The sequence below is a fragment of the Temnothorax nylanderi genome, unplaced genomic scaffold (genome assembly GCF_030848795.1).
Source record: "Temnothorax nylanderi isolate EJ_2023f unplaced genomic scaffold, tnyl_v1.0 TNYL_tig0061_pilon, whole genome shotgun sequence".
NCBI lineage: Eukaryota > Metazoa > Arthropoda > Insecta > Hymenoptera > Formicidae > Temnothorax > Temnothorax nylanderi.
In genome coordinates this window covers 959,034-982,469 of record NW_027249123.1, presented here as the reverse complement: position 1 = coordinate 982,469, position 23,436 = coordinate 959,034, and the positions used below count along the sequence as shown (strand labels likewise).

The 23,436-nt window shown below is 37.7% G+C and overlaps 3 protein-coding genes across 3 annotated transcripts in view; 2 read left to right on the top strand and 1 right to left on the bottom strand.

Moving 5' to 3' along the window:
* LOC139773410 (uncharacterized) overlaps positions 1-23,436 on the bottom strand; it is a 511,404-nt gene that overhangs the window by 71,524 nt on the left and 416,444 nt on the right. Inside the window, exon 5 of the mRNA XM_071707844.1 lies at positions 15,443-15,652. Coding sequence (XP_071563945.1) covers positions 15,443-15,652 — 210 coding nt within the window. The remainder of the gene's footprint in view (positions 1-15,442; positions 15,653-23,436) is intronic.
* On the top strand, positions 330-3,788 carry LOC139773442 (ornithine decarboxylase-like). The gene is made up of 8 exons (XM_071707875.1): positions 330-761; positions 1,172-1,395; positions 1,531-1,607; positions 1,842-2,014; positions 2,155-2,449; positions 2,520-2,774; positions 2,865-3,073; positions 3,202-3,788. Exons 2-8 carry the CDS (start codon positions 1,212-1,214, stop codon positions 3,233-3,235), a joined length of 1,227 nt encoding a protein of 408 aa, XP_071563976.1. The 5' UTR covers positions 330-761; positions 1,172-1,211; the 3' UTR covers positions 3,236-3,788.
* LOC139773432 (ornithine decarboxylase 2-like) lies at positions 4,391-6,734 on the top strand. The gene is made up of 7 exons (XM_071707865.1): positions 4,391-4,825; positions 4,964-5,040; positions 5,269-5,441; positions 5,581-5,881; positions 5,949-6,203; positions 6,294-6,541; positions 6,635-6,734. Exons 1-7 carry the CDS (start codon positions 4,642-4,644, stop codon positions 6,732-6,734), a joined length of 1,338 nt encoding a protein of 445 aa, XP_071563966.1. The 5' UTR covers positions 4,391-4,641.

The window sequence follows — 23,436 nt, the reverse complement described above, 5'->3', positions numbered from 1 at the left end:
CAGGCAGCTTTGTAATAGAAAGTAATAATAATTAGACATTTAACTAACTGCTCAATTTATCCTTCTTTAGCCAACAATTCTTTTTTGTTACTTTTATTATTATTTATTTTAAATCAAATAATTTCAATTCTGCATATAAAAGAAAAGCAAAACTAATGAGATATTTTGAAAAATTTGATTATAATAGATTATATGTTATAGTTATTAAATAAGAAATTATGCTGCGTAAGTATAAATGACACATTAGTCTTGAGAATCATATTTTTTGTAACGCTCTTTTTGCATATTTACAGCTAATTAATATGTAAAATTTTTATTTAGATATAAATTTTTAAGTTTCTTTGTAAGAGGACCAAAGAGTTTTTGATAGGATTAACTTTTTTGTTCGAAATTCGAATATTTTTTGGCATAATGAGCTTATTACGCTCATTAGCGCGATTAATACAAGCGACTTATATTAAATAGAAAAACCGATTTCTTCCCTTGACGCTCTTCTTAAAACCATAACATCTTTTATAAACATATAAGACCAAAGAGACATAAATATCAATAACACTTGCTTGCGAGATTTCTGCGTGTCAGCAAAACAGTTGATTATTGACCGACATAACGCGTCGAGCTTCGACACTGTATAGTCTCACGAATTCTTTTGGAATCTTCCGGAAAAGCTTGATAATAAAATATCGGAATCTCACGATCTCTGTGCCAATCAATCAGTCGTCAGTTTCATCAAGCGCACTTATTTCCGGTTTTAGAGTGTGGTAAGTCTCAGAAGAATTAATTTTTGTTAAGAGAAACTCGTGTTTTCCGACGCGCCGTTGCGGAATTACGCATCCTTCATCGCATATAAAAATTATAAAAACAACGAAAAAGCAAAAACAAAATTACAGAACGTATAAACTATATTCTATATTCTATAACGTATAGACGTATTATCAGACGTCACGTGCAATGAAGTCTTGCGATCGGTTGTCTACTTCACACTTGGTGCAAACAAGGATGTGTAGCTCCTTAAGGACGCATCGGAGGATATTATAATAAAATTGTTACATTATTGGTATCCGTTTGTCAAGCTAAATTTACGTAGAAGCGATTAAAAAGGTATTACTTGAAATAATATCTTAAATACGGAATAACAATAAATGTTCGAGTATGTATATGCTCTTCGTAGGAAGATCTTGAATTTTGGTGTGCTTATACTTAATTTCATCATGTCGCACTTCAATTGCAAAAAAATACGAGTCATCAATGATGAAGTAGAAGACATGGATATTATTAAAGACTTAGTTAAAAGCGAAGAGTTAGAAGATGCTTTTTATATCGCGGATATTGGTGGTGTTATTAAGAAACATCAAGAATGGATTAGCAAAATGCCTAAGGTTGTTCCACATTATGGTACGTCAGCGACGTTTGTTGCCTGGTTTTTTTTTAAATATATAATATATCGTTTCTGTTGCTGCATTATGTATATTTGCGAAATATAATTATTTCAATAAAAGTTTGTGTCACACTCTTTCTTTCAAATTTCAGCGATTAGATGCAATTCAAATGCGACAGTAATCAAAGTTCTGGCGACTTTAAATGCCTGTTTTGATTGTGAATCAAAGGTAAATCTCCACTTCTATATCTCTGAATACCTAAATCTTCACTGTTTATACAAGGTGTTCCTAAAACGCTTGACTAGGCTTCATCAACGTAATCTGTCTACTCGCAATAAAAAGAAAATAAATCTGAAATTAAAATATCTTACGGACACTCTGTATACCCTCATAAATCCCGCGTAAATTAATGAGCATTCTATAACTAACAAGATAATTAATGATAAATGATGTTTCTAACAGGAAGAAATAGCGCAAGTAAGGAAACACAACGTGCAAGGTGAGCGAATCATTTTCGCGAATCCAAATAAATTGCCGTCTCATATCAAATACGCCAAAGAACAGGGTGTTGCACAGATGACGGTTGACAACGAGATTGAATTGATGAAAATTAAGGAGCTTTTCCCGGAAGCTAAGTAAGTGAGAGGCCAATAATAATAAAATAAAAACTATTTATTCCAATGTCGTTATGTATGTTATAATTAATTGCACGGTATCTATATATATATTCTTTATTTAATTTTATACTTTTTACTGATTGATAACGGCTGCATAGGATCGTGATACGCGTACGCTGCGACACGGATAATTCGCCGGCGTCGCGGTCGTTAAGAGTGAAATTTGGCTGCGAATCGTACAAAGAGGCTGTCGATTTGATACAACACGTGCAAAGCCTCGGCTTATACTTATACGGTTTCACCTTTAGCGCCAGTACTTCAGCCATAAACAACTATGTTAAAGGAATCGAAATATGCAAGTACTTAATCGAAGTCGCTAAATTGTTCGGATGTAGCAACGTTAAGTTGATCGACATCGGCGGTGGATTTTCGGGCAGAGAAGACCTCAATGAGGTACGCCCTCCGTTCGCTTAGATACCACTATTATTACTGACATAATTAGTATATTTTGTCATTTGCTCAGGTGGCGGGGCTTATTAACGGCGCGATCGAGGACCTTGACCCCAATGTAAGAGTCATCAGTGAGCCCGGAAAGTACTATGTAGAATCGAACTTCACCTTAGCCTCGTATCTGTATTCCAAAAGGCTCGTATTTTCCGACGACAACCAGATGAGAATAATGTATTATACGAATTGCGGCGTGTACAATTCGTTCTTAGACGAAGCGCTAGGCGTAGTGACCCCCGTTAGAGACCCGAATTGGATCTCTTTTTCCGAGGTAATCACGTAATCCGCTTAATGTTGAACACCGCAAAGCGGTGTTTCGTCTTATTAATCGCACGAGATAACCATATATTTTTCATCGTAGCTGATAGAAGACAAAAGATTCCTCTCGTGTATATGGGGGCCAACTACGGACTCTGTCGATTTAATACGTAAGAATGTTCTATTGCCTGAGCTTTCTATAGGCGATTGGTTAATTTGGCCAAATATGGGCGCTTACACGTTAGTTCTTTCCAATACGTTCAATGGATTCCCAATTCCAACTGTAAAACCATTTATTAGGGAAAGCCAGTGGTTAGTGTCTTTATACCTACATAAAAAATAAGTATATTTAAAAATAATACCCTTCCCAATAATTAAATAACAACACAGATTGTTAAAATTAACTTTTTCATAATTTAATAATACATTAATTTTTGCAGGAAAAGCTTTCTGGAACAAATCCGTCAGACATAGAGGCTTATTTTATTACGAAAGATAGAAATAAAATCGACCATATTGAAAGTGGAAGTGACACAGTATATCAAGTACATTGTCAAAGAAATTCGACATATAACTATATTTTGATAAACACAATCATTATTATTTTTCTCTTGACGTTTAAATCTTCCCGTGAAGAAACTTTATTAAAAACATTAATAAAATATCAAAAAAAAATCATGTTTCTTTTTTACATCTTTTTATTTTATAATTACATATGATTTCTGAATAAATTTTATCTAATATTTGGGACTTTTATAGTTAGATTACACATGACTTAAAATTACGTGTTTTATTGTTTTAGTATTTTATGTATCGTAATGGCACGTTAATGTAAAATATAAAATATTAATATTCTTGACAAGCATATTCTTTTAAATGTTTATTTACAAAGATGCAAAGATCACAATTTTGTTGATGTGAAAAAGATACGTGGAAAGAAAGAAGGTAGGCAGATATGAAGAGAGAAATAGTAAGAAAGAAAAATAGAAAAACATACATATGTGTTTAGAAAGTTTTATAGATTATTTTTAGTACTAGGCTATATATGCATATTTTAAATTATATTATATTGAAAACTGTTTCTTATGTACAATAAAAATTGCAATTTGATTCATAGGATTTTATTTGAAACGCACAAAGTCACGAAGAAAATCATTGACGACTTTGATTCGTCTGCCATTAATTATATATCACTTTAAAATTACCTTTTTTAAAAAAAGTAAAAAAAGCGCCAAGTGCACGCGCATTATAAAAAAACTGTTACAAAATCATATTTTTTGTAATACTCTCTTTGCAAATGTAGATAAAGGTAAAAAATTAATTGTATACAACTAATTAGTATGTTAAAGTTTATTTTTATATAAATTTTTTATGTTTCTTTAAGAGGAACAAAGAGCTTTTAAATAGATTAATCTTTGTGTTTGAAGTTCGAAATATCTTCATAGCATCGATGCTAATTATACTCATTAGCGATTAATATAAGCGATTTATTGTCGATAAGAAAAACCGTCTGATTTCCTCCCTTGGTGCTCTCTTTGAAAGCATAACATCTGTTATAAACATATAAGACCAAAGAGAAACAAAGATCAATAACACTTGCTTGCGAGATTTCTGCCTGTCAGCAAGACAGTTAATTATTGTGACCGTTATAACACGTCGAGCTTTGAGTCGCACAAATTCTCGAAACTTTTGGAAAAGTTTGATAATAAAATATCGGAATCTCGCGATCTCAGTGTCAGTTAATTAGTCGCCAGTTTTATCAAGCGCACTTATTTTCGGTCCCTTCATACATCATTTATTTTCTTCGTTCGTAACGTTAAACACTGTTATATCCTATTCGTAAGATCTTAAATTTTGTTGTGCTTACACTTAATTTCATCATGTCGCACCTCAATTACAATGAAATAAAAATCATCGATGATGAAGTAGAAAACACGGATATTATTAAAGACTACGTTAAAAAGGAAAAGCTGGAAGATGCTTTTTATATCGCGGATATTGGTGGTGTTATTAAGAAACATCAAGAGTGGATTAGCAAATTGCCTAAGGTTGTTCCACATTATGGTACGTCAGCGACGTTTGTTGCCTGGTTTTTTTTTTTAATATATAATATATCGTTTCTGTTGCTGCATTACCTGTGTATACTTGCGAAATGTAATTATTTCAATAAAAGTTTGTGTCACTCTTTTTGTCAAATTTCAGCGATTAAATGCAATTCAAATGCGACAGTAATCAAAGTTCTGACGGATTTAAATGCCTGTTTTGATTGTGAATCGAAGGTAAATCTCCACTTTTATTTCTGAATACCTTAATCTCCGCTGTTTATACAAGGTGTTCCTAAAACGGTTGACTAGGCTTCACCAACGTATTCTATCTAATCTGAATTAAAAAAAAATTTGGAAATTAAAATATCTTACTCTGTATATTATATCCACATAAATTCCGTGTAAATTAATGAGCCTTCTGTAACTGGCAAAATATTTCATGATAAATGATGTTTCTAACAGGAAGAAATAGCGCAAGTAAGGAAATACAACGTGCAAGGTGAGCGGATTATTTTCGCGAATCCAAATAAATTGCCGTCTCATATCAAATACGCCAAAGAACAAGGTGTTGCACTGATGACGGCTGACAACGCGCTTGAATTAATAAAAATTAAGGATCTCTTCCCGGAAGCTAAGTAAGATGTCAATAATAATAAAATAAATTCTATTCGTTCCAATGTCGTTATGTATATTATAATTAATTGCACGGTAAATATTATATATTATATATATTCTTTGTTTCACACTTTTTACTGATTGATAACGGCTGCATAGGATCGTGATACGCGTACGCTGCGACGCGGATAATTCACCGTTGGGAGCGAAATTCGGCTGCGAGCCATACAAAGAGGCTAAAGATTTGATACAACACGTGCAAAGTCTCGGCTTAAACTTACACGGTTTCACCTTTCAAGTCGGTACCTCGAATATAAACAACTATCTTAGAGGAATCGAAATATGCAAACAGTTAATCGAAGTCGCTAAATCGTACGAATGTAACAACGTACAGTTGATCGACATCGGCGGTAACTTCCCGGGTGGATTCTCGGATACCGGCGGAAAGGAATTCAATGAGGTACGTGCCGCCCGTGCGCTTAGACAACTATTATTACTGATATTAATATATTTTGTCATTTGCTCAGCTGGCGACGCTTATTAACGCCGCGATCGAGAACCTTGATCCCAATATAAGAGTCATCAGTGAGCCCGGAAAGTACTATGTAGAGTCGAACTTTACTTTAGCCTCATTCCTGCATTCCAAAAAGCTCGTCATTTCCGACGATAACAAGACAAGAATGATGTATTACACGAATTGCGGCGTGTACAATTCGTTCCTAGACGAATTGCTAGGCGTAGTGACCCCCGTTAGAGACCCGAATTGGATCTCTTTTTCCGAGGTAATCACGTAATCCGCTTAATGTTGAACACCGCAAAGCGGTGTTTCGTCTTATTAATCGCACGAGATAACCGTGAATTTTTCATCGCAGCCGTCGCAGCCGATAGACGAGGAAAGATTCCTCTCGTATATATGGGGACCAACTACCGACCCTGCCGATTTAATACTTAAGGATGTTCTATTGCCTGAGCTTTATATAGGCGATTGGTTAGTTTGGTCAAATATGGGCGCTTACACGTTAGTTCTTTCCAATACGTTCAATGGATTCCCGATTCCAGCTGTAAAACCATTTATTAGAAAAAGCCAATGGTTAGTGCTTTTATATCTACATAAAAAAATGTATATTTTAAAATATCTCCCCAATAATTACATAACAACATACATATTTAAAATTTACTTTTTCATAATTTAATAATACATTAATTTATGCAGGAGAAACTTTCTGAAACAAAGACGTAAATACGTATTCATTCCGAAAGATAGAGATGAAATCGACAATATATCAAGTATTGTCAAAAAATTCAAAATATAACTATATTTTGACGAACACAATCATTGTTTTTTTTCTCCTGACGTTTTAAATCTTTCTATGAGGGAGCTTTATTATAACATTAATGAAATATCGATAAATATTATATATATCTTTTTCACATCTTTTTACTTTATAATTAGAATGATTTCAGAATAAGTTTTATTTAATATTTCGGACTTTTATAGTTAGATTACATATGACTTATACAATTATGTGTTTTATTTTTTTAGTAGTTATGTATTTTATTATCGTACGATAATGTAAAATATTCAAAAAAACATATACTTGTCAAGATTATTAATATTTTTATGTAGTAGATGATAGATAATAGATGACGACTGCAGATTTCTACTTAAATATAATGAATTTCACTGTAAAAGGCATATTGTAATAAAAATCAACTTAATCAACTAAATATTAAAGACTACATATTTGATAAATACTCTGATCCTCATTTGATAAAACCAACGAAAATAAAAGGAAATAGTAAAAAACTGATAAGTAAACTATTCAGAATTTCAGCAAAATTATTAGAAATTCACACAATTAATTATCTTAAGAACAGCTTAAATAATAATATCAAAAAGTCAACAAATCAACTCATTGATTATTTAAATAACTAGAGATCACAGACGCCCGCTTCGCGCGCGCTATTTAGCTTTAACTTTATACTATTACTATCATGATATAAAAATACAAGATAAAGCAACATCAGAATGCGCGGTAGCCGACCAATATGTGTGTTACGTATGCAATGAGATATGAGATATGCAACTTAGATTTAAGTAAATGGAACTTAAGATTCAGACATGCTTTAACCAAAATTTTTGGTAGATCAATTGATGATATGTTTGGATTTTTAAATTTGTATAGTAATAATCACTTATGGTTTATTTTAGCCAAAGTTTTAAATAACTCAAGACTTTTCCCACCTGATTTTGATGGAAAAAAAAACTAAGGAGCCTTTAGAAAGAAAATATTTCTATACTGGTCATTTAGTTGGAATGGAGGGTATGCGGCAAAAACTGTGGCCGGTGAATCGACTGTCAACCTACTGCAAATACACGTGGATTCGCGACGGATTAAGAATCGGGGTCGCGAAGGCCATCGCGACGCGACCGCTCGTCCTTTTCTCCCTCCCGATTTTCGGCCGAACGTTGTATTTTCGGCGAGAGGACCAATTTCATGCGCGTCACGCTGTGAATGACGCTGCTTTAATAACTTCGAATTGCGGTCGCGTTGAATCAATAACCGCCCATGCACGGGCACGCTCTGTCACGAGATCCATGTGTGTCTCGTCCCGACGCATATGCTTTCCAGGAGGATTAGCAGGAAATTGAGCAATTAATTTATTAAGACCCGTTGACAGTCACAGATGGTTAAATAAGAATTACTCTGCTTTAAGGTAGCAAGGAATAAAGCAAAATATGTTATACCAGTATACCTATAACGTTTTTTTTATGGCTTTGCGGTATTCACATGTCCAGATAAAAAGAAAGATAAATAATAAGTATATGACTATCTGGCGCAAGGTAGATTAACTGCTTATCTTATCTGTTTGTGAAGACATTACGCTACTGATCTGCATTTACTCAAGAGATATGTTGTGACTGCTAATCTCCAACTCATAATCTTCGTTTTGAAATCGTCTAGCGCTGTACGTTACTATTACACATTATTACAAGCTTTGTCAAGCCAGTTTTCCATTACCTTCATTTCTGCGCAATTATTATTTCCACATGTTACATATCTCGATAAATTTATTTATAATTAATTATTAGGTGTTCCAACCGGATATCGCGTACAAAATGTAAAAAGCGCACGACTTTGTGATACTGATGTTGCGTACGTTGCTTGCCCGTGTCACAAAGCTTGGCAGATAAAACAACGCGCTCGCTATTTATTTATAATTTCAATTAACGGGTCGAGACCTGCCACATTATTTGGGAGCTTTTATGTCCTTTGAAGTATTATTACTTCAATGCGTGATATATATTATTATGTATCGGGATACGTTGTAACGATCATTTAATTAATTCACGGTAAACGCGCGGTTTTGGTAAAATACAATGTTGCGCGTGGCACGCATGCAATTTATGCTTAAAAACATATCGCGAACTTTATGAGTCAACGGGCGCATGCATCAACTTCCTTTGTGAAAATTCAATCAGCTTAATTCCGCTGTGCTTACCGTGAATTAACGTTACGTAATACGTGTAAGCAATAATTTAATGTAGAAGTATAGAAGTAATAATACTGTAATATTAGTTGCTTTCCATTTACATCAAAACTCAGATAATTCTCACTTGTGATGTCATTCTGTCTTTATTATTCATTAATTTCCAAAAAGGATAGAACGACGTCACAAGTGAGAATTATCTGAGTTTTGATGTAAATGGAAAGTACCTAATATATATGCGGAGAGACGTCGATAACGGGCGACGCGTTGACCGTTGACTCGGTCGTGTTTGTTTGTGATGAATCTTATTGTTGGACCTAGCCACTGTTTACGAATTCGAATAAGACGAATGAACTAGGATATTGCGAGCGTTATATAAGGACGTAATTGCCGAGCGGAGGTAGAGTCCTCTCAGTCAGCGGAGAAATCAGAACGTAAGAGAAGGACGATCCCGTGCCCGAACACTGAGCGAGACGTGGAGTCGACCCAAGAAGCAGAGAATCCGTTCCTGCGTTATAATAATACTCATTTTTGAATAAAGTGACATTCGTTAAATACACTCCTGACATAAATCATGCATGGCCATTCTCTACATATGCAACTGTATATCTTCGTAAAACCAGTACAAAAGCTTCCTGGATCACTTAACTTTCACAAGTGGCTCTGTTTGCCTTCCTCTATACACACGTGCTGGCGCCGATAGCGCTTTTAGCGAGGGACAGGACCGAGAAATTAAAGGGGACGAAATTAGGCGCGGGGACGAATTTTGGGCCCCCTATCTTAATATCGCAAATTGAATCGAGAGTAGAATCTATAGTATATCTACTCTCCATCGCGCGACGTCGAGGGTGATTCTCAAGAGAGTTCGTTCTGTACACACTCGCATTTTTCATCTCGAGAAGCTCTAAAAGAGGGGTTGAGGTGCTGCGCGTCGGGGTGGATCAAAGGAATCGGCGTACCTAATTGCTATTTACCCCGAGCAATCCCTCCTCCTCCCCCGTCGTCGCGAGCAAGTCAGTTGCTGTGTTCTTTCTTCCTTCGGAAACGATCGCTTCTCCCATCGATCGGCGCGTTTCCGTCGTTGCGAGAATTCCGGAGGATCCATCCTCCCTCATTCTGTCTGCCGTAAAGAGGGTTGTCGTCCACGGGACGAGCTTGCCCCGAAGAGACTCGTTACAAGGGATCGCGCAACTCCCTCCTCCCTTTGCCTCGGAATTTTCATATCCAAATAGTACTTGACATCGGGCGGATGTTTCAGCCAAATGTACGGAGGAGAAGGCCCACTTGAGCGCGCGAGCAAACGTTTGAGGAAAATAAAATAACGTCTCGGAATCGAACGTGTTATTCGCCGCCGGAGGGTAAACGGCCCCCTACGGTTCGCTCGCCCTCTTCGTGAAAATTCTCGCTATTTTTCCAACGTGAATTTGAGCTTCCGCGGCGGAGTAGCTTCTTTCTTTTTCTACTTGGCGCCACCGCGTGCCAAAGAATACATCTTGTGTGTAAGGATATTGGCGTTAGCCGTCTAAGCGACTTGAATAAGCCCCCCCCCCCCCCGCTATTCAGTAATATACTTAGATGTCGATGCAGCGCCTGACTGCGAGACAAAGAATGCCACGCGAATGAAAATAAGCAGCGCGAGAGAAATTGAATCTCTAGTAACAATTCTGTCGAGATTTTACGCAACCCGCTTTTTATGTCCTTACTCCCAATTTTGCTCGGACGCGCGATCCGAGGTCCTTTTACGCGAAGTATTCTATATATTTGCCCGGAAAATATCACAGGAGATAGCAGAATGGTGTGTACACGAAATGCAAGCTGGATCGAGAGAGTGCGCAGATACGAAGACTTAGAAGTGTATAACAGGGCGCGGGAGACAAAACCAGCTGAACTCGATTTTCCGTCTGTCGTTATACTAACGGGCGTTTCCGACTGCAGTTTTCTCGCTGCGCTTGCCTTTCCTCCACGGACGCATCGCGGAACGACGTGAAAATGGAATATTATCCGTATAAACAATTCTAAAAAGAAACGCATTTATCTTTCCGCTTCAATTTATCGCGCGCGGATATTCGCAAAGTTTGGAGAATTTAAATGGAAATAATTAAGTAGTCATATCTGGTTAAAGCAAAATTAAAATCAGCAGAGTAAAATATCGCGAACTTAATTCGCTGGAATCAGTTAAAAAAGAAACCTCTCCCGTTGGCTATAATAAAAAATAATGCATGCTCGAGTGTTTACGGTTCGGAGAAAAAAATATGCTCTACTCCTCTGAGCCGTTTCATAATATGAGATTAAATTACTAAGCTCCTCTATAATGGAAAACAAAGCAAATTAAAAAATATACATAGATGTGCAAATTATTGACTGGCGACAAATTAATTGACAGCGTATTTGATATATCGATTATATAAATATATGTATGTTCACAGCTTAGCTGAGTACATATTTTCTCTTTCTTCACTAATTAACAAAAATTTTTAGATAGCGATTCGTAGTTTATTATATGAGCACGTGAGCACGAGACTGTGTTATTAAACTTTTTAACTGTTGATATCTTAATTGTAAATATCATAATGAAAATGGTAGAAGTATGAACTTCATTATTATATTAAAAGTCATTACAAAATAAACATAATTAGTCGATTTTAGTGAATTATTAATACAAAATTTTATACTTATAGAAAATTAAAAACATGAATTTAGCAAAACTCAGAAAAAATATAAGTTTACTTGAAAAAAACATTAAGAACCTTGTCATTATTATTTTTTTTTTTTAAGATGAGCATTTAGCCTTCCAAGCAAGTATCACAAATAAATTTCACTCGTCCAGGGGACGAATGTAGGAACATGAAGGAAGACGAAATTAGGAAAAAACCATCGGACTAACATCGCGGTTCCTATCTTCTCAACAAGTTAACCTGACGGCACACAACTCACACACCCTTCTATTGACAACGTACCTAAGCCGATGACATGCAGAGAATATAAAAACAAAGCTTACATTAGACATAAAAGACTATTAATAATGACATTGCAAGAACTCACGTTACCAAGAAAACAAAAAATCTTCGTAAAACTAGTACGGAAACTTCCTGGATCACTACTTAACTTTCACAAGTGGCTCTGTTTGCCTTCCTCTATACACACGTGTTGGCGCCGATAGCGCTTTTAGCGACAGGACCGAGAAATTGAAGGGGACGAAATTAAGCGCGGGGACGAATTTTGGGCCTCTTACGAAATTATGTTCACGGAAACATTTTAGAATTGCCTAGACTTCTATTTCGCGTTTTTTAACCAATCCATTGATCCTTTCCACGAAAAGATGAAATATATACATTTTATCGTTAAATAATCTACATATCTGTCTCATACAGCCTAACAATTTTCTTGATAGGTATATGCAAAGTGCTCTGTATTAATCCGAGCAAAGAGCTAAGGTGTACCAATGCCTGATGGACACGTATACTTAGTCTGAACATTTTTATCATTTTAGTCCTTAAATAAGTTATAACGCGAATTAAAATCAAAGAATCAAAAATAAAAATAATTTTTCTTGTATTATATTTTTATCTTTGATTTTAATTCGCGTTATACTCATTTAAAAACTAAAATAAGAAAGGTATCCAGACATAGGTCTTATAAGTGTCCCGGCATTGGTACATTTAATACTTTACTTTGGATCGAATCGATGCGAAGCAAAGGATATCCGAGCGAGTAAAAAGAGGGACGCAAGTGAATACTGACAGTGGCGGGTATCGCAGCATTTGTCAGCCACTGGAATATTAGCGGACGTTACGATACCGAAGCCGGTATACTTATTAGCGCGCGCCTCTATGCATGGCATCGTGCCAACTAGTTACGGACCGACCTGTGGGGCAGAGGTGAAGTCCAAGCGCGTACTCGGTACCGGAAATCGGGCTATGCATACTTAGTGCCCCGACTCGCCCGAGTTGCCCAACGGGGCGAGGGAGGGACATCGGAAATGGGCAGAGGAGAAAAAAGGGCCGAGTTGAGACGAGAAGTGAAATAAATGTCGCGAAATCAATGTCCTGATAGAGACAACGAAGTCGATCTTATTCTGCCGTGGTACGCTCGATTGCCTCGGACATATCGTATACATGCACGTGAACGGTAATGATTATTCCAAGAAATATCTGATTTCGAGTTTTCCCAAAGAAAATGACGACGGTGATAATGACGATCCCATCTGAGTGTTTACGAAATGTAATTAATCAGAGTTAAAGAAGTGCATGTACGACATCGCATTATTTTGTCATAAAAAATTTAATAATTTTTATAAAATTATTAAACTATTATTATTTTACTAAAAATATCATTTATATATTTACATAAATACGAATTTTAAATTTGTAAGGCCCTTTAAGATAGTGGCGGTTGAGCGTGAAGTTAATTAACAATCTCACCTCGTTAAAAATCTTAACTGTTGAGAAGACATCTGAAAAAGAAATTTCGAATTCACAAGGCTAAAGCTTAAATTGGGCTGTAGCACCATTCCAATTTTCAATATTTATATAAAACTATATAATTCCATAAAAAATACGATCACCAAGATATAAGCCGACGGTTATGTTGATACTTATATAGCACTTTCAAATCGATCTATCTTCCATCTTCGTTTATTTCGTTCACCATCTATGAGATCAGAACGGATAAAAGATAGAACTGTCGAGTTCGGCGTGGAGTAAGGTATAGAGTTGAAGCGAAGAAAGAGGATAAAGGATAAAGGATAACGGTTCGGGCGTGGTATCTCGGCCGAGGATACGAAATTGCGTGACGCTGCCGCCACGTGAACGAAATACTCGTTCCCCTTTGCCACGTGACACTCATACCTCGGCGCTTCGACAGCCAGCCTTGAGGAACTACGGAACGAGCCTTCTGGGGAAGCAACTTTCGGCTCGCAACCGGCGGACAATTCCGCTCGATTACATCCCGGCGCTTGCGTGTGCACAAACCACAAAAGAGCGCGTTCGTGAGGGACCTGTTTGCGCGAAAGTGAATTTTGTTGTCTCTCTGCGGATACGGTGTCTGTCTATTCGCGCGAGCGGTTGAAGCCGTAAACAGAAATTTCGTTAAAGCGAGACTGCGCGGAGAACGATGCGGTAGCTCCACGGTATTGAAACAAATGGGATCTCTCCTTGTGTCGTCTCTTTATTTCTTCTTTTTCTCTTCGTCGTGACCATCGGTGGTCGCAGCGGAGAAATATGCGTACATATAGCGTGGAATATTTCTAAAATAATTTCTATCGAGACACTCCCACATAACGTATACTCGCGGTCGAGCAACTAGATTAGTTGTTTAGTCCTAGTTCACAGGCGCGTTTATATGCAGCTTCGCTTTATTCCCGTTCGTTCGCGCAGAACACGTATAATTGGTCTAATCACTCTAATCTAATCTCAGTTCCCTGTACGGCACAAACAAACTGCGAGAACACCGCGTCCGGTCATTCGGAAGTATCCCGTCGTAATTGCGGTGGAAGGTGATATTATAGAGTACCCTGTGGATCGGGCGATATTTCACGGTGATATTACACGCTGTATCCGCAACAATACCGAAACTTACTATGCGAATACACGGGCGCCGCGCTGGTTCGGTGTCATTATAAATTGTAGGGAGAGAGAGAGAGAGAGAGGGAGGAGGCGTAGCCGGGCGCTGGAACCGGAGTGCCGGAATTAAATTTCGCACGGGCAACGCGTTTCCGCCGCGAGTGGCAGAGAGGTAAGGGAAATAAGCATGCGAACGGAATAAGAAAAATGGCGAAGCGTAGAGACAAGTGGCGGAAAGCGATGGTTCTCGCTTCCTTGTATAAATATTTCAAGCGCATTGTAAATTAATGCCGCGCGAGTGCAAGGCAGATGATCATTTAATTGAAATTGGAAGCAATGGCTTGCAAGCTTTTGATATTTTATTGAAGCTATCACTATTGTTTTGACGTACATTTTTCTGCAGATTTGATTACTTTCTATAATTTTATCACTGGTTGTATACTACATTTAATACCACCCAAAGCATGTTGTGTAGCATTTGATGTTACTCTCAAAAATTTATCCACGAAAAAAAGCAATAATGTAAGTAATACATTAAATACATGAATAAGTAAATATATATATACATATACCGTTTACGGCAACAGAGAAAATTTAAGCACCAAATAAATAAACCGTAAAAGTGTAAGTTTTTGTTGTATTTTAAAACACCGATTTAATTTAATGTTCAATATAAAATATTGAACAATCATCACAGATCACTAAATTTCTCTCTTTCTCTCTCTCACTCGTATATAATATTATTTTTCATATAAAATAAGAGATATAAAAAATCTTATTCAAATATAAGTATATATCTCTAAAAAAAAAAAAAGAAAAAAATATTTCAAATTCAGTTCAGATTCCTTTCGCAAGTAAACGAAAACCAATTTTGCCAGAAATCGTTTCGCTACACCAAAATCGCCGTGCGTTGCATAAATCTGCACGTATAGTGGAAGCAGCCGTACGGCTATAGATAAGGTACTCACCGCATGCACCCTGCTGCTTCACCCTGATGTTTTTCTTGTTTTGGCAGCTGGTCTGCTGCAGATGACAATAATTGGTGTAGGTCACGTCGTCGGAGCCGCAGACAGGAGCGGAAGTCGAAGGACACTCCGCAGGGCACTGACACACACCTTTGCCCTTTTCGGACACGACGCACGAAGCGCCCCAGGCGCAATAGGTCTTCTCGCAGGGTTCTGAAATGAGAAAAAAAGCACGTTCCTTTAATTTCTGACTCGTTGGACACGTCCAATATCTTAAAGCATTTCAAGCCAGCTCAATCGACGCACGGAGAAAAATAATTGTGCTGTTGCAGCAAAATCGTCATTGCTACTGCATATTCGTAGCGACAACAATTAAATTTAGTTAACGGAACTAATTTTACGAATTATTTATTCGTCATTAAAGCAAAATCTGTTTTGTTGCGAGAATAGAACAAATTTGCTGAGCGTATTTGTCTTAAAGCCCGTATCAGACTACCGACTGCAAAGGCCGACCGACTGCCGACTCGAAAAATAGACTCCAATCTAAACGCGAGTTGGCCAATTCAGTCAGTCAGCACCTCATTCTGATTGGTCTACTGAGAGTCGGAAGTTGTAGTCGGCAGTCGGGTCGGCCTTTGCAGTCGGTAGTTTGATACGGGCTTTAGAATCACGTTAATTTGAAACAAAATAATGTATTCTTAGCAAATACATTTGCTATCTAATCAGAGCCAAACTATTGCTCGCTAGCCTCTGTCGCCTCACTGAGCGAAGACGATAGACGCAACAACGTTCGCAACAACGCCATCAGCATATAGCGAGCTTTTTGCTTTCTCGCATTTAAAATACATCTAGCCGCGTATACAAGCAGACCCCGCTGTGAAGCAAAAGACAAATTCGATTTCAAAATTATAAGATTTATATGTCGTTATAAGATTTATAGGTCAACTCTCTAAATAAGAATGTTCTTTTTTTCTGTGTACCTATAAACATTTGAGGAATGCCCAAAGAAATTATATCGCTTATATAGTAAAAATATAATTTTGCTCATGTAACAAAATTAATTATATAGTTAGTATTAGTATAGCAAAAAAAATTTGATAACTGAACAAGAACTGATTTGTTCTTACAGCAAAATAATTCGTAGATTCAGCAAAATGATATCCAGCAAAAGCGATTAGTACTCTTAACAAATCATTTTGCTGTCTATATATAATAACTACGAAATTTTGCTACACGGAAAAAAAAATGATGTTGTTTCAACAGCATCAGTGTAAGGAGTAGGATATACGTTACACAGTATCTGAAATGTTCAAATACCTTTCCGAAAAACGTCTCGAAGGATGTTCTCTTCGGCGAAGTGTGCAAAAATAGAAAAAGAAACCCTAATGAGAAGCGATTTCCTGCGAGGAAATTCGCGGCTCGTCGGTGGTTTGCGTCCATGCTAAAACGGTGACAAGAAGGATCGGGGTCGAGCTGCGAAAAACGGCTCTTTATCGCTTTCTTTCGGTCATGGCACACGGACGACGTCGTTCGGCGACCGTTTCACGTGGGACGGCTGAAAAATGGAGAAATACGACGAAGGGCGCGCGGAAGAAAATCTTCTTCCCCTTCCGGACGGCCAGCGTGAACGAAACTATCGAGCCGGGTGGTTGGCGCGCTCGGCGAATTCGGCGATTTTTTCGCCGGGGATCAACCCGTCCTCTATATAGTCTATATTAATGACCGCGCGCTGCACGGATTATCCGTCGGGATTTCTCCGTGCGGGTCCATCTTCCCCGAGAGCGAACTTCTTCGTAAAATTAATTGCGCTTACATGAGTCGAAAGGAGATGGACACGGCTGAGAAAGAAAGATAAGGGTCTAAACGCATTGAACGACGAACTAAACCGAATTTAATACAATGCGCTTTTTCTTTCGACGCATCTTTTCTTCTCAACGAAACCGATTAAACATTAATATATTATATATTATATATTGATGCGTCACGTTTGGTCTATGAGGAACGAAGTAAAAAATTGTAGAGAGCCTTTCAAGGTTCAGACGGCAAAATGTGGAAGCGAGGAAGTGGAAGATTTTATTCATTCCCACGAGATCTACAGTTGCCAATTATTTTTGCTGAGTAATTCCGCCGTAATTGGCGTTTCCCCATTGGACAGTCGGTTCGTGATTCGTGACGGCTCTGCTGGGAGACAAAATGTGAACTTCTGTTAGGGCAAAACCAACGCTCGGAACTTGTTCGAGTAAGAGACACGGTTCTATATGTGCGCGATTCAACCGCGATAAATAAAAACCGCCTGATCGTAAACCCTTCATCGGTTGGGTTTCTATCCCTCTCGCTCTCACAATCGTTTCTTGTAGACCGACTTAATGATCGTGCTGCTTTTCCGCTTTCTTCGCGGCCCGGATGACAGAAAGAGGTCGGTACTTAATCGGAATTAATAATTAACGACGCGAGGTAATACGACGTGATAGTATCAACCACTGCTTGCAATTTATTCAAAGGTCGTCATTGTACGAAGGTTATCGTCTATTGTTAACCGTGAGACGTTTCGCAAAATCGATTAAATAGCGGCACTCTGCAAAGAATTAAGGATGCGAATTATTTTTAACCGGGAATGAAAAGTAGACCAATTACCATAATAATGTCATTTAACGCCTTCACCGAGGCTTTTGTGCGGAAGACGTGACGAAAGAAGACTGACTTTTTTTGGCACCGCGTAACATTGTAATTTGTGACAAAAAGATCATTCCAAAGCTATATATTTTAAAAGTAATTTTTAGAAAAATATCTTAAATCATTTATTATATCTTAATATTAATATCAAAATTCTGATATAAAATACTCGGTAAGGAGTATATTGTAGAAGATAGAATAATATGGGATATTTTGCTTAGCAAAATGTCTGGCAGTCATCATCCGCTATCACTTATTAATTTTCAACCTAAATACCTTGACAATTAAGCTCTGAACTAAATTTCCGCTTAACTCTAGCACACTACACTTTAACCGAGGAACTCTCTATAAACTATCTTGTCTGGAAATTAATCTAAAACAATTGTTCTCAAACATGTATTACCAGCGATAGACCAGGCAGCGCGAGCGGTTCGCTGACAGTAACAGAGTAATAATAAAATAAAGTATAGCGTAATACAGAGTTCGAGAACATTCATTTTAATTTCCCTTAAAAAATTAATATAGATAGAAATATTTCCGAGATAAACATAAGTTTTAATATTATTCTTCATCAAATAATATTTTTTCGAAGATATAAACACGAAAAATTAAACGCCCGAACGGACTATCTAAGAGAAAATGTATAGATGTCTAGTCAAGTTTTTGAACATTTAATCCCAAATTCGATAAAGAATCTTGTATTTAAAAAATGCTCTTTTTTTGACCATGTTAAATATATTTTATTTATAAAATAAATCAATAATACTATGTCATCAGAGGATAGATTTCAATGAATACTTATATCACGCAGCGGAATTTTCAACTGTACCGACTTCGCATTTTTACAACTGCTTGTTGCGAACAGACTGAAGCGCGTTTCACAGTTGGCGCCGTATAACGCAACTGACTCTTGATGCGTTTCAAACGAAATTATATCCGGCCCGATGGCGCCGCCGCTTCCGTCGACTATTGTTTACAGCGAGCCAATGCCGCTCACCGCGAAGCGTCGCCGCGTCGGCGTGATTTTTGGCGGTCGGCGACAATGCCATTTATACGAGCCCTCGCTCCGAGGGTTTGGCGCTATAAACAAAACCGAGAGGGCGCGGGCCCGGATATGACACAGGACACGGTTATTTTCCCGCAATGTGGAAAATGTGACGGGTTCGCTATCCGCGACTTGGACGGGTTAGTTCGTGCACGAATTTTCAATAAAAATATCTTCCGGTCCGTTTTCATCGCGAGTTCCGAATTTCATGAATTTCCAGTACGGAATGGCGCGAATTGGATTCTTGCATGTATTACAAAAATGTTATAACTACATTGACAAGAAAAGTACTCGTTTAAGTGCAATCTAATTATAGGATGTATAATAAAATAATAAATGGTTCTACTAGTTTTAACTATTATTTTGGTAATTGTTCTTTGCCAGGGCGTCTAACAGACTGCAACCCATTTCTTAATTTGTTGTATTTTATACCTAAGAAGATATATTAATAAAATATTAAATATTGAGTAATATTACTTTCTTTTAGATATATGTAACTTGACTATGATATATTTTTTAAGAGAAATATTCTCAAACTTGAACTATTTGTGAGCAACCATACTATTTTGCTAATCGATTTGTCCATGTTACGCATATAAAACCACAAGCATCTCCATTTTTTTTTTCTTTATACGATGTATGTCAATAAGATACATTGCGCTGATTGTTAAATCGGCGTATTTATCTACGTTCGCCGAACGGCTTGTGTTGAGGCAGAATTTGCCAACAAATTTAAACACAGCGAAGAACGATCAGTAATTAATGTTTGCTTTACCACGGTTCAGCTACTTGCGGTTTTCAGAGAATGCCGTTTCTGGCAACAAAGAAAATTTAAGCACCAAATAAATATAAATAAACCATGAAAGTTCAAGATCAATTTTTGCTGTATTTTAAAACACCGATTTAATTGAATGTTTAATACAAAATATTGAACATCACAGATTACTAAATTTCTGTCTTTCTCTCGTATTATATATTATTTTTCATATAAAAAATAAGAGATATAAAAAATCTTATACAAATATAAATAAGTACATATATATCTAAAAAAAATAAAAAAAATTTTTAATTTAGTTCAGATTCCTTTCGCAAGTAAACGAAACCCAATTTTGCCAGAAAATGTTTCGCTCGATCAAAATCGCCGTGTGTTGCATAAATCTGCACGTAGATCTGCATATAACTTATCGAGCGACAATTTGTCGTAACGTGAAAAAACTCGTGTCCGTCACGAGTAATTCATCGTATTGCTCCATCGGGAATTCGATCGTTCGGAAAGACATCGGCAGTAAAATGATATGTATAAATTCCTCAAGTAAAAAACGCAACGCGTGAAACCTGCGAGTCTGTAACGTGGATCAGTTTGACCCGATTGTCTCGCAGTCTCAAATGTGAAATTTAAATACCTACATTGCCTAATAAAAATAGAAAAGAAAGAAACATGTATGGATTTCTGTATATGTCAATTTTCAGTTGATTGTTACCTGTAAAGTGATAAGTAAAACCAAAACTGCTTACAATAATTTTTATTTTGAAGAAAGATTTCCTAGACATTCATGACTTTCAAATGTAAATAGTTAAGATTTTTAAGAATTTCCAATTTCGAATGATAATCGAGACAATTCGAAGCTTTTGTTGTATACTTCAAATGCTCTGTGCGGATATACCCATCCGGCACAGAGAAGGAGTGAAATTCACATCTGAAGTTTTCGCCTCCGGCTGGTCGGAACCGACCGACGTAAATAACACCATGACAATGAACGTCGCGATTCCTCGTGTAGATTAGAGCGGAACACGGGCGCACTACCAGTGCCGCTCGAAATCGCTGCGCGAGAGGGGCCTCGAAGTGTTAGGTATGCGACCGGGCTGTTGACCCTCACCACTGTGAATCCGGCGTGGCGTCTGACTATAGACGGCGGGTAACTACTTAACACGCGGACCTGTTTACCGTAGCAACGCGGCGAGATGCTATTTCGCGCTCCACTGTTATAAACTGCGTGAAATACGGCGCGCGCCGGGGCGATTGCGTCGGTGTATGAGGTAAGAAAGGAGCTAACCACATTTCTGGGATATCTACGGTCAGAAGAAGCCAGATCCCGCGGCGGCGATAAGCTTGCGGAAGTCGACGGCGGTCGAGCGAACCGAAGGGTTGTGTCGGTGCCCGAAAAATATACGACGCGTGAAAATATGAAGTTGCGAAAAAAGTATGAAGGAAGCTCTAGGTTAGACTCGCATGGGGGATAAATTTTAATAGAGTTTAACATGTAAATTTTTCTCTCTCTCTCTCTCTCTCATCGTTGTTTACTTTATTTTCTACAGGTTTATCAGAATTTAGACTAAATTCTTTAAGATAAATTTTAATTTTGCATCAATGCAAACATATTCTTTTATGCTTTGATGACTCGATTATGGTAATATTCCGCTATTGCCATTTAAATTGCGTTATTAAAAGTCGAGCGGTTTGCGAAAATAGATTACAATGCAAGTAATGGTATTTTCAGCTTTCCGTTAAACACGGGGTTTCACGTGCCACAAAAGCCAAACAAATACGCCATAAAAAGCCTAAAAAAAATTCAATATTTTCGACGCGATACAGGTAGGCACATCCGGTGGACTGTCACATCACATTTTGTTACTTCCACAAATGCGGTAAAAGCATTGTTGGTGTCTCTACACAAAGCTCATCCTCACGTGTGTATTTTCTACAATACGTTGCAAACGATGGCAACTGCTAGTTGAAAAATGTTATTTCCACGTTGCGCTTGTCAATTGCGGTTGTCAAAAGAGAGTTGGCAAATTTTTTACTTTTTTGGCGACAGTAACTGGCAATCGGCAATCAGAAATAGCACTTTTCAACTAGCAGTTGCCATCGTTTGCGACGTATTGTAGAACCGGCTTAAGACTTCGTGTCTCGGCATGACGAGCGAATTCGCTTGACAGTGAGAGCCCGCGCGCGCAAGCGTGGTTAATTAATCGTACTGCGAGCGGAGATTCGCGTGGACGATCCACCCGACGAAATTAATCGTGGCGCCGATCCAATACAACACGACGATAAGCCGAGCGTCGACCCAATGCGAGGTCGCATCTCGACGATAAGAGAATCCCCTTTACTTACGCGTTTCATATTGTTATGCCCAGCCCCGTGGAACGCGGGCGTGAACAGCGCGGCGAGCGCGGTTAATTAATTATACCGACGATCCGATCGCGCGGTAAATGAAGCGAGACATTAATCATTAGTCGCGACGTCCGCAATGTGTTCATATCGCTAGCGAAAGGAAGGAGGACAGAAGTTTTCGGCGAGTTCGCGGAAAAGAGTTATATTCGCGGCGCAATTAAAGCCCCCCCTCCCCTTCGCCTACTCCTGATCCGTCTTCGTCGTCCCGCGGAACTGGCACAGCTGGGATTAATTACTCGCAACCGGCATTTTATCCCGGAGGCGAGACGTGACGCGCGCGCTGACTTTCTTCTCACGGTTCTTCCTCCCATTATTCCTCATTAATGGACTATATAGAGTCACTAAAGGAACAGAGATGTCTCGTTTGCGTATTGTCACGCGGAACGAATATATGCGGAATACGTTGCTTGCAAAAGCATGTCAACAATATCAACATATATTGCGAAACAAAAGACATTGCAAGAACTCACGTTACCGAGAAAACGAAAAATCTTCGTAAAACCAGTACAGAAGCTTCCTGGATCACTTAACTTTCACAAGTGGCTCTGTTTGCCTTCCTCTATATACACACGTGCTGACGCTGATAGCGCTTTTAGCGACAGGACCGAGAAATTGAAGGGAACGAAATTTGGACCCCCTTATATTGCGCCGACTGTTAGATCGGCATATTTATCTGCGTTCGACGAACGGCTTGTGTTGAGGCAGAATTTGCCAACAAATTTAAACACGGCGATCAGCAATTAATGTTTAATTGCTTTACCACGGTTCGACTAATTACGGTTTTCAGAGAATACCGTTTGCGGCAACAGGAAAAATGTAAGCACCAAATAAATATAAATAAACCGTAAAAGTGTGTGAAGTCAATTTTTGTTGTATTTTAAAACACCGATTTAATTTAATGTTCAATACAAAATATTGAACATTACGATATGATGATATTAACGTTTTCGATATTTTTGTTTTTATACAGGAGAAAATTTAAAACGATTTGGTTAATGAATATAAAACATTATTTTACCTTCTACTTCAGTAACACAAATATATTTATATATTTTAAATATAAATATATATCTCTAAATATCTACGATAAAGAATATAATCTTCACG

What these genes read in the sequence shown, in the direction of transcription:
- LOC139773442 (XM_071707875.1), top strand. Translation starts at nt 1,212, where the DNA reads ATGTCGCACTTCAATTGCAAAAAAATACGAGTCATCAATGATGAAGTA. An exon ending in GAGCTTTTCCCGGAAGCTAA is followed by an intron (nt 2,015 to 2,154) that starts GTAAGTGAGAGG and finishes ACGGCTGCATAG; the next exon opens with GATCGTGATACGCGTACGCT. An exon ending in ATTGGATCTCTTTTTCCGAG is followed by an intron (nt 2,775 to 2,864) that starts GTAATCACGTAA and finishes TTTTCATCGTAG; the next exon opens with CTGATAGAAGACAAAAGATT.
- LOC139773432 (XM_071707865.1), top strand. Translation starts at nt 4,642, where the DNA reads ATGTCGCACCTCAATTACAATGAAATAAAAATCATCGATGATGAAGTA. An exon ending in TAAGGTTGTTCCACATTATG is followed by an intron (nt 4,826 to 4,963) that starts GTACGTCAGCGA and finishes GTCAAATTTCAG; the next exon opens with CGATTAAATGCAATTCAAAT. An exon ending in GATCTCTTCCCGGAAGCTAA is followed by an intron (nt 5,442 to 5,580) that starts GTAAGATGTCAA and finishes ACGGCTGCATAG; the next exon opens with GATCGTGATACGCGTACGCT.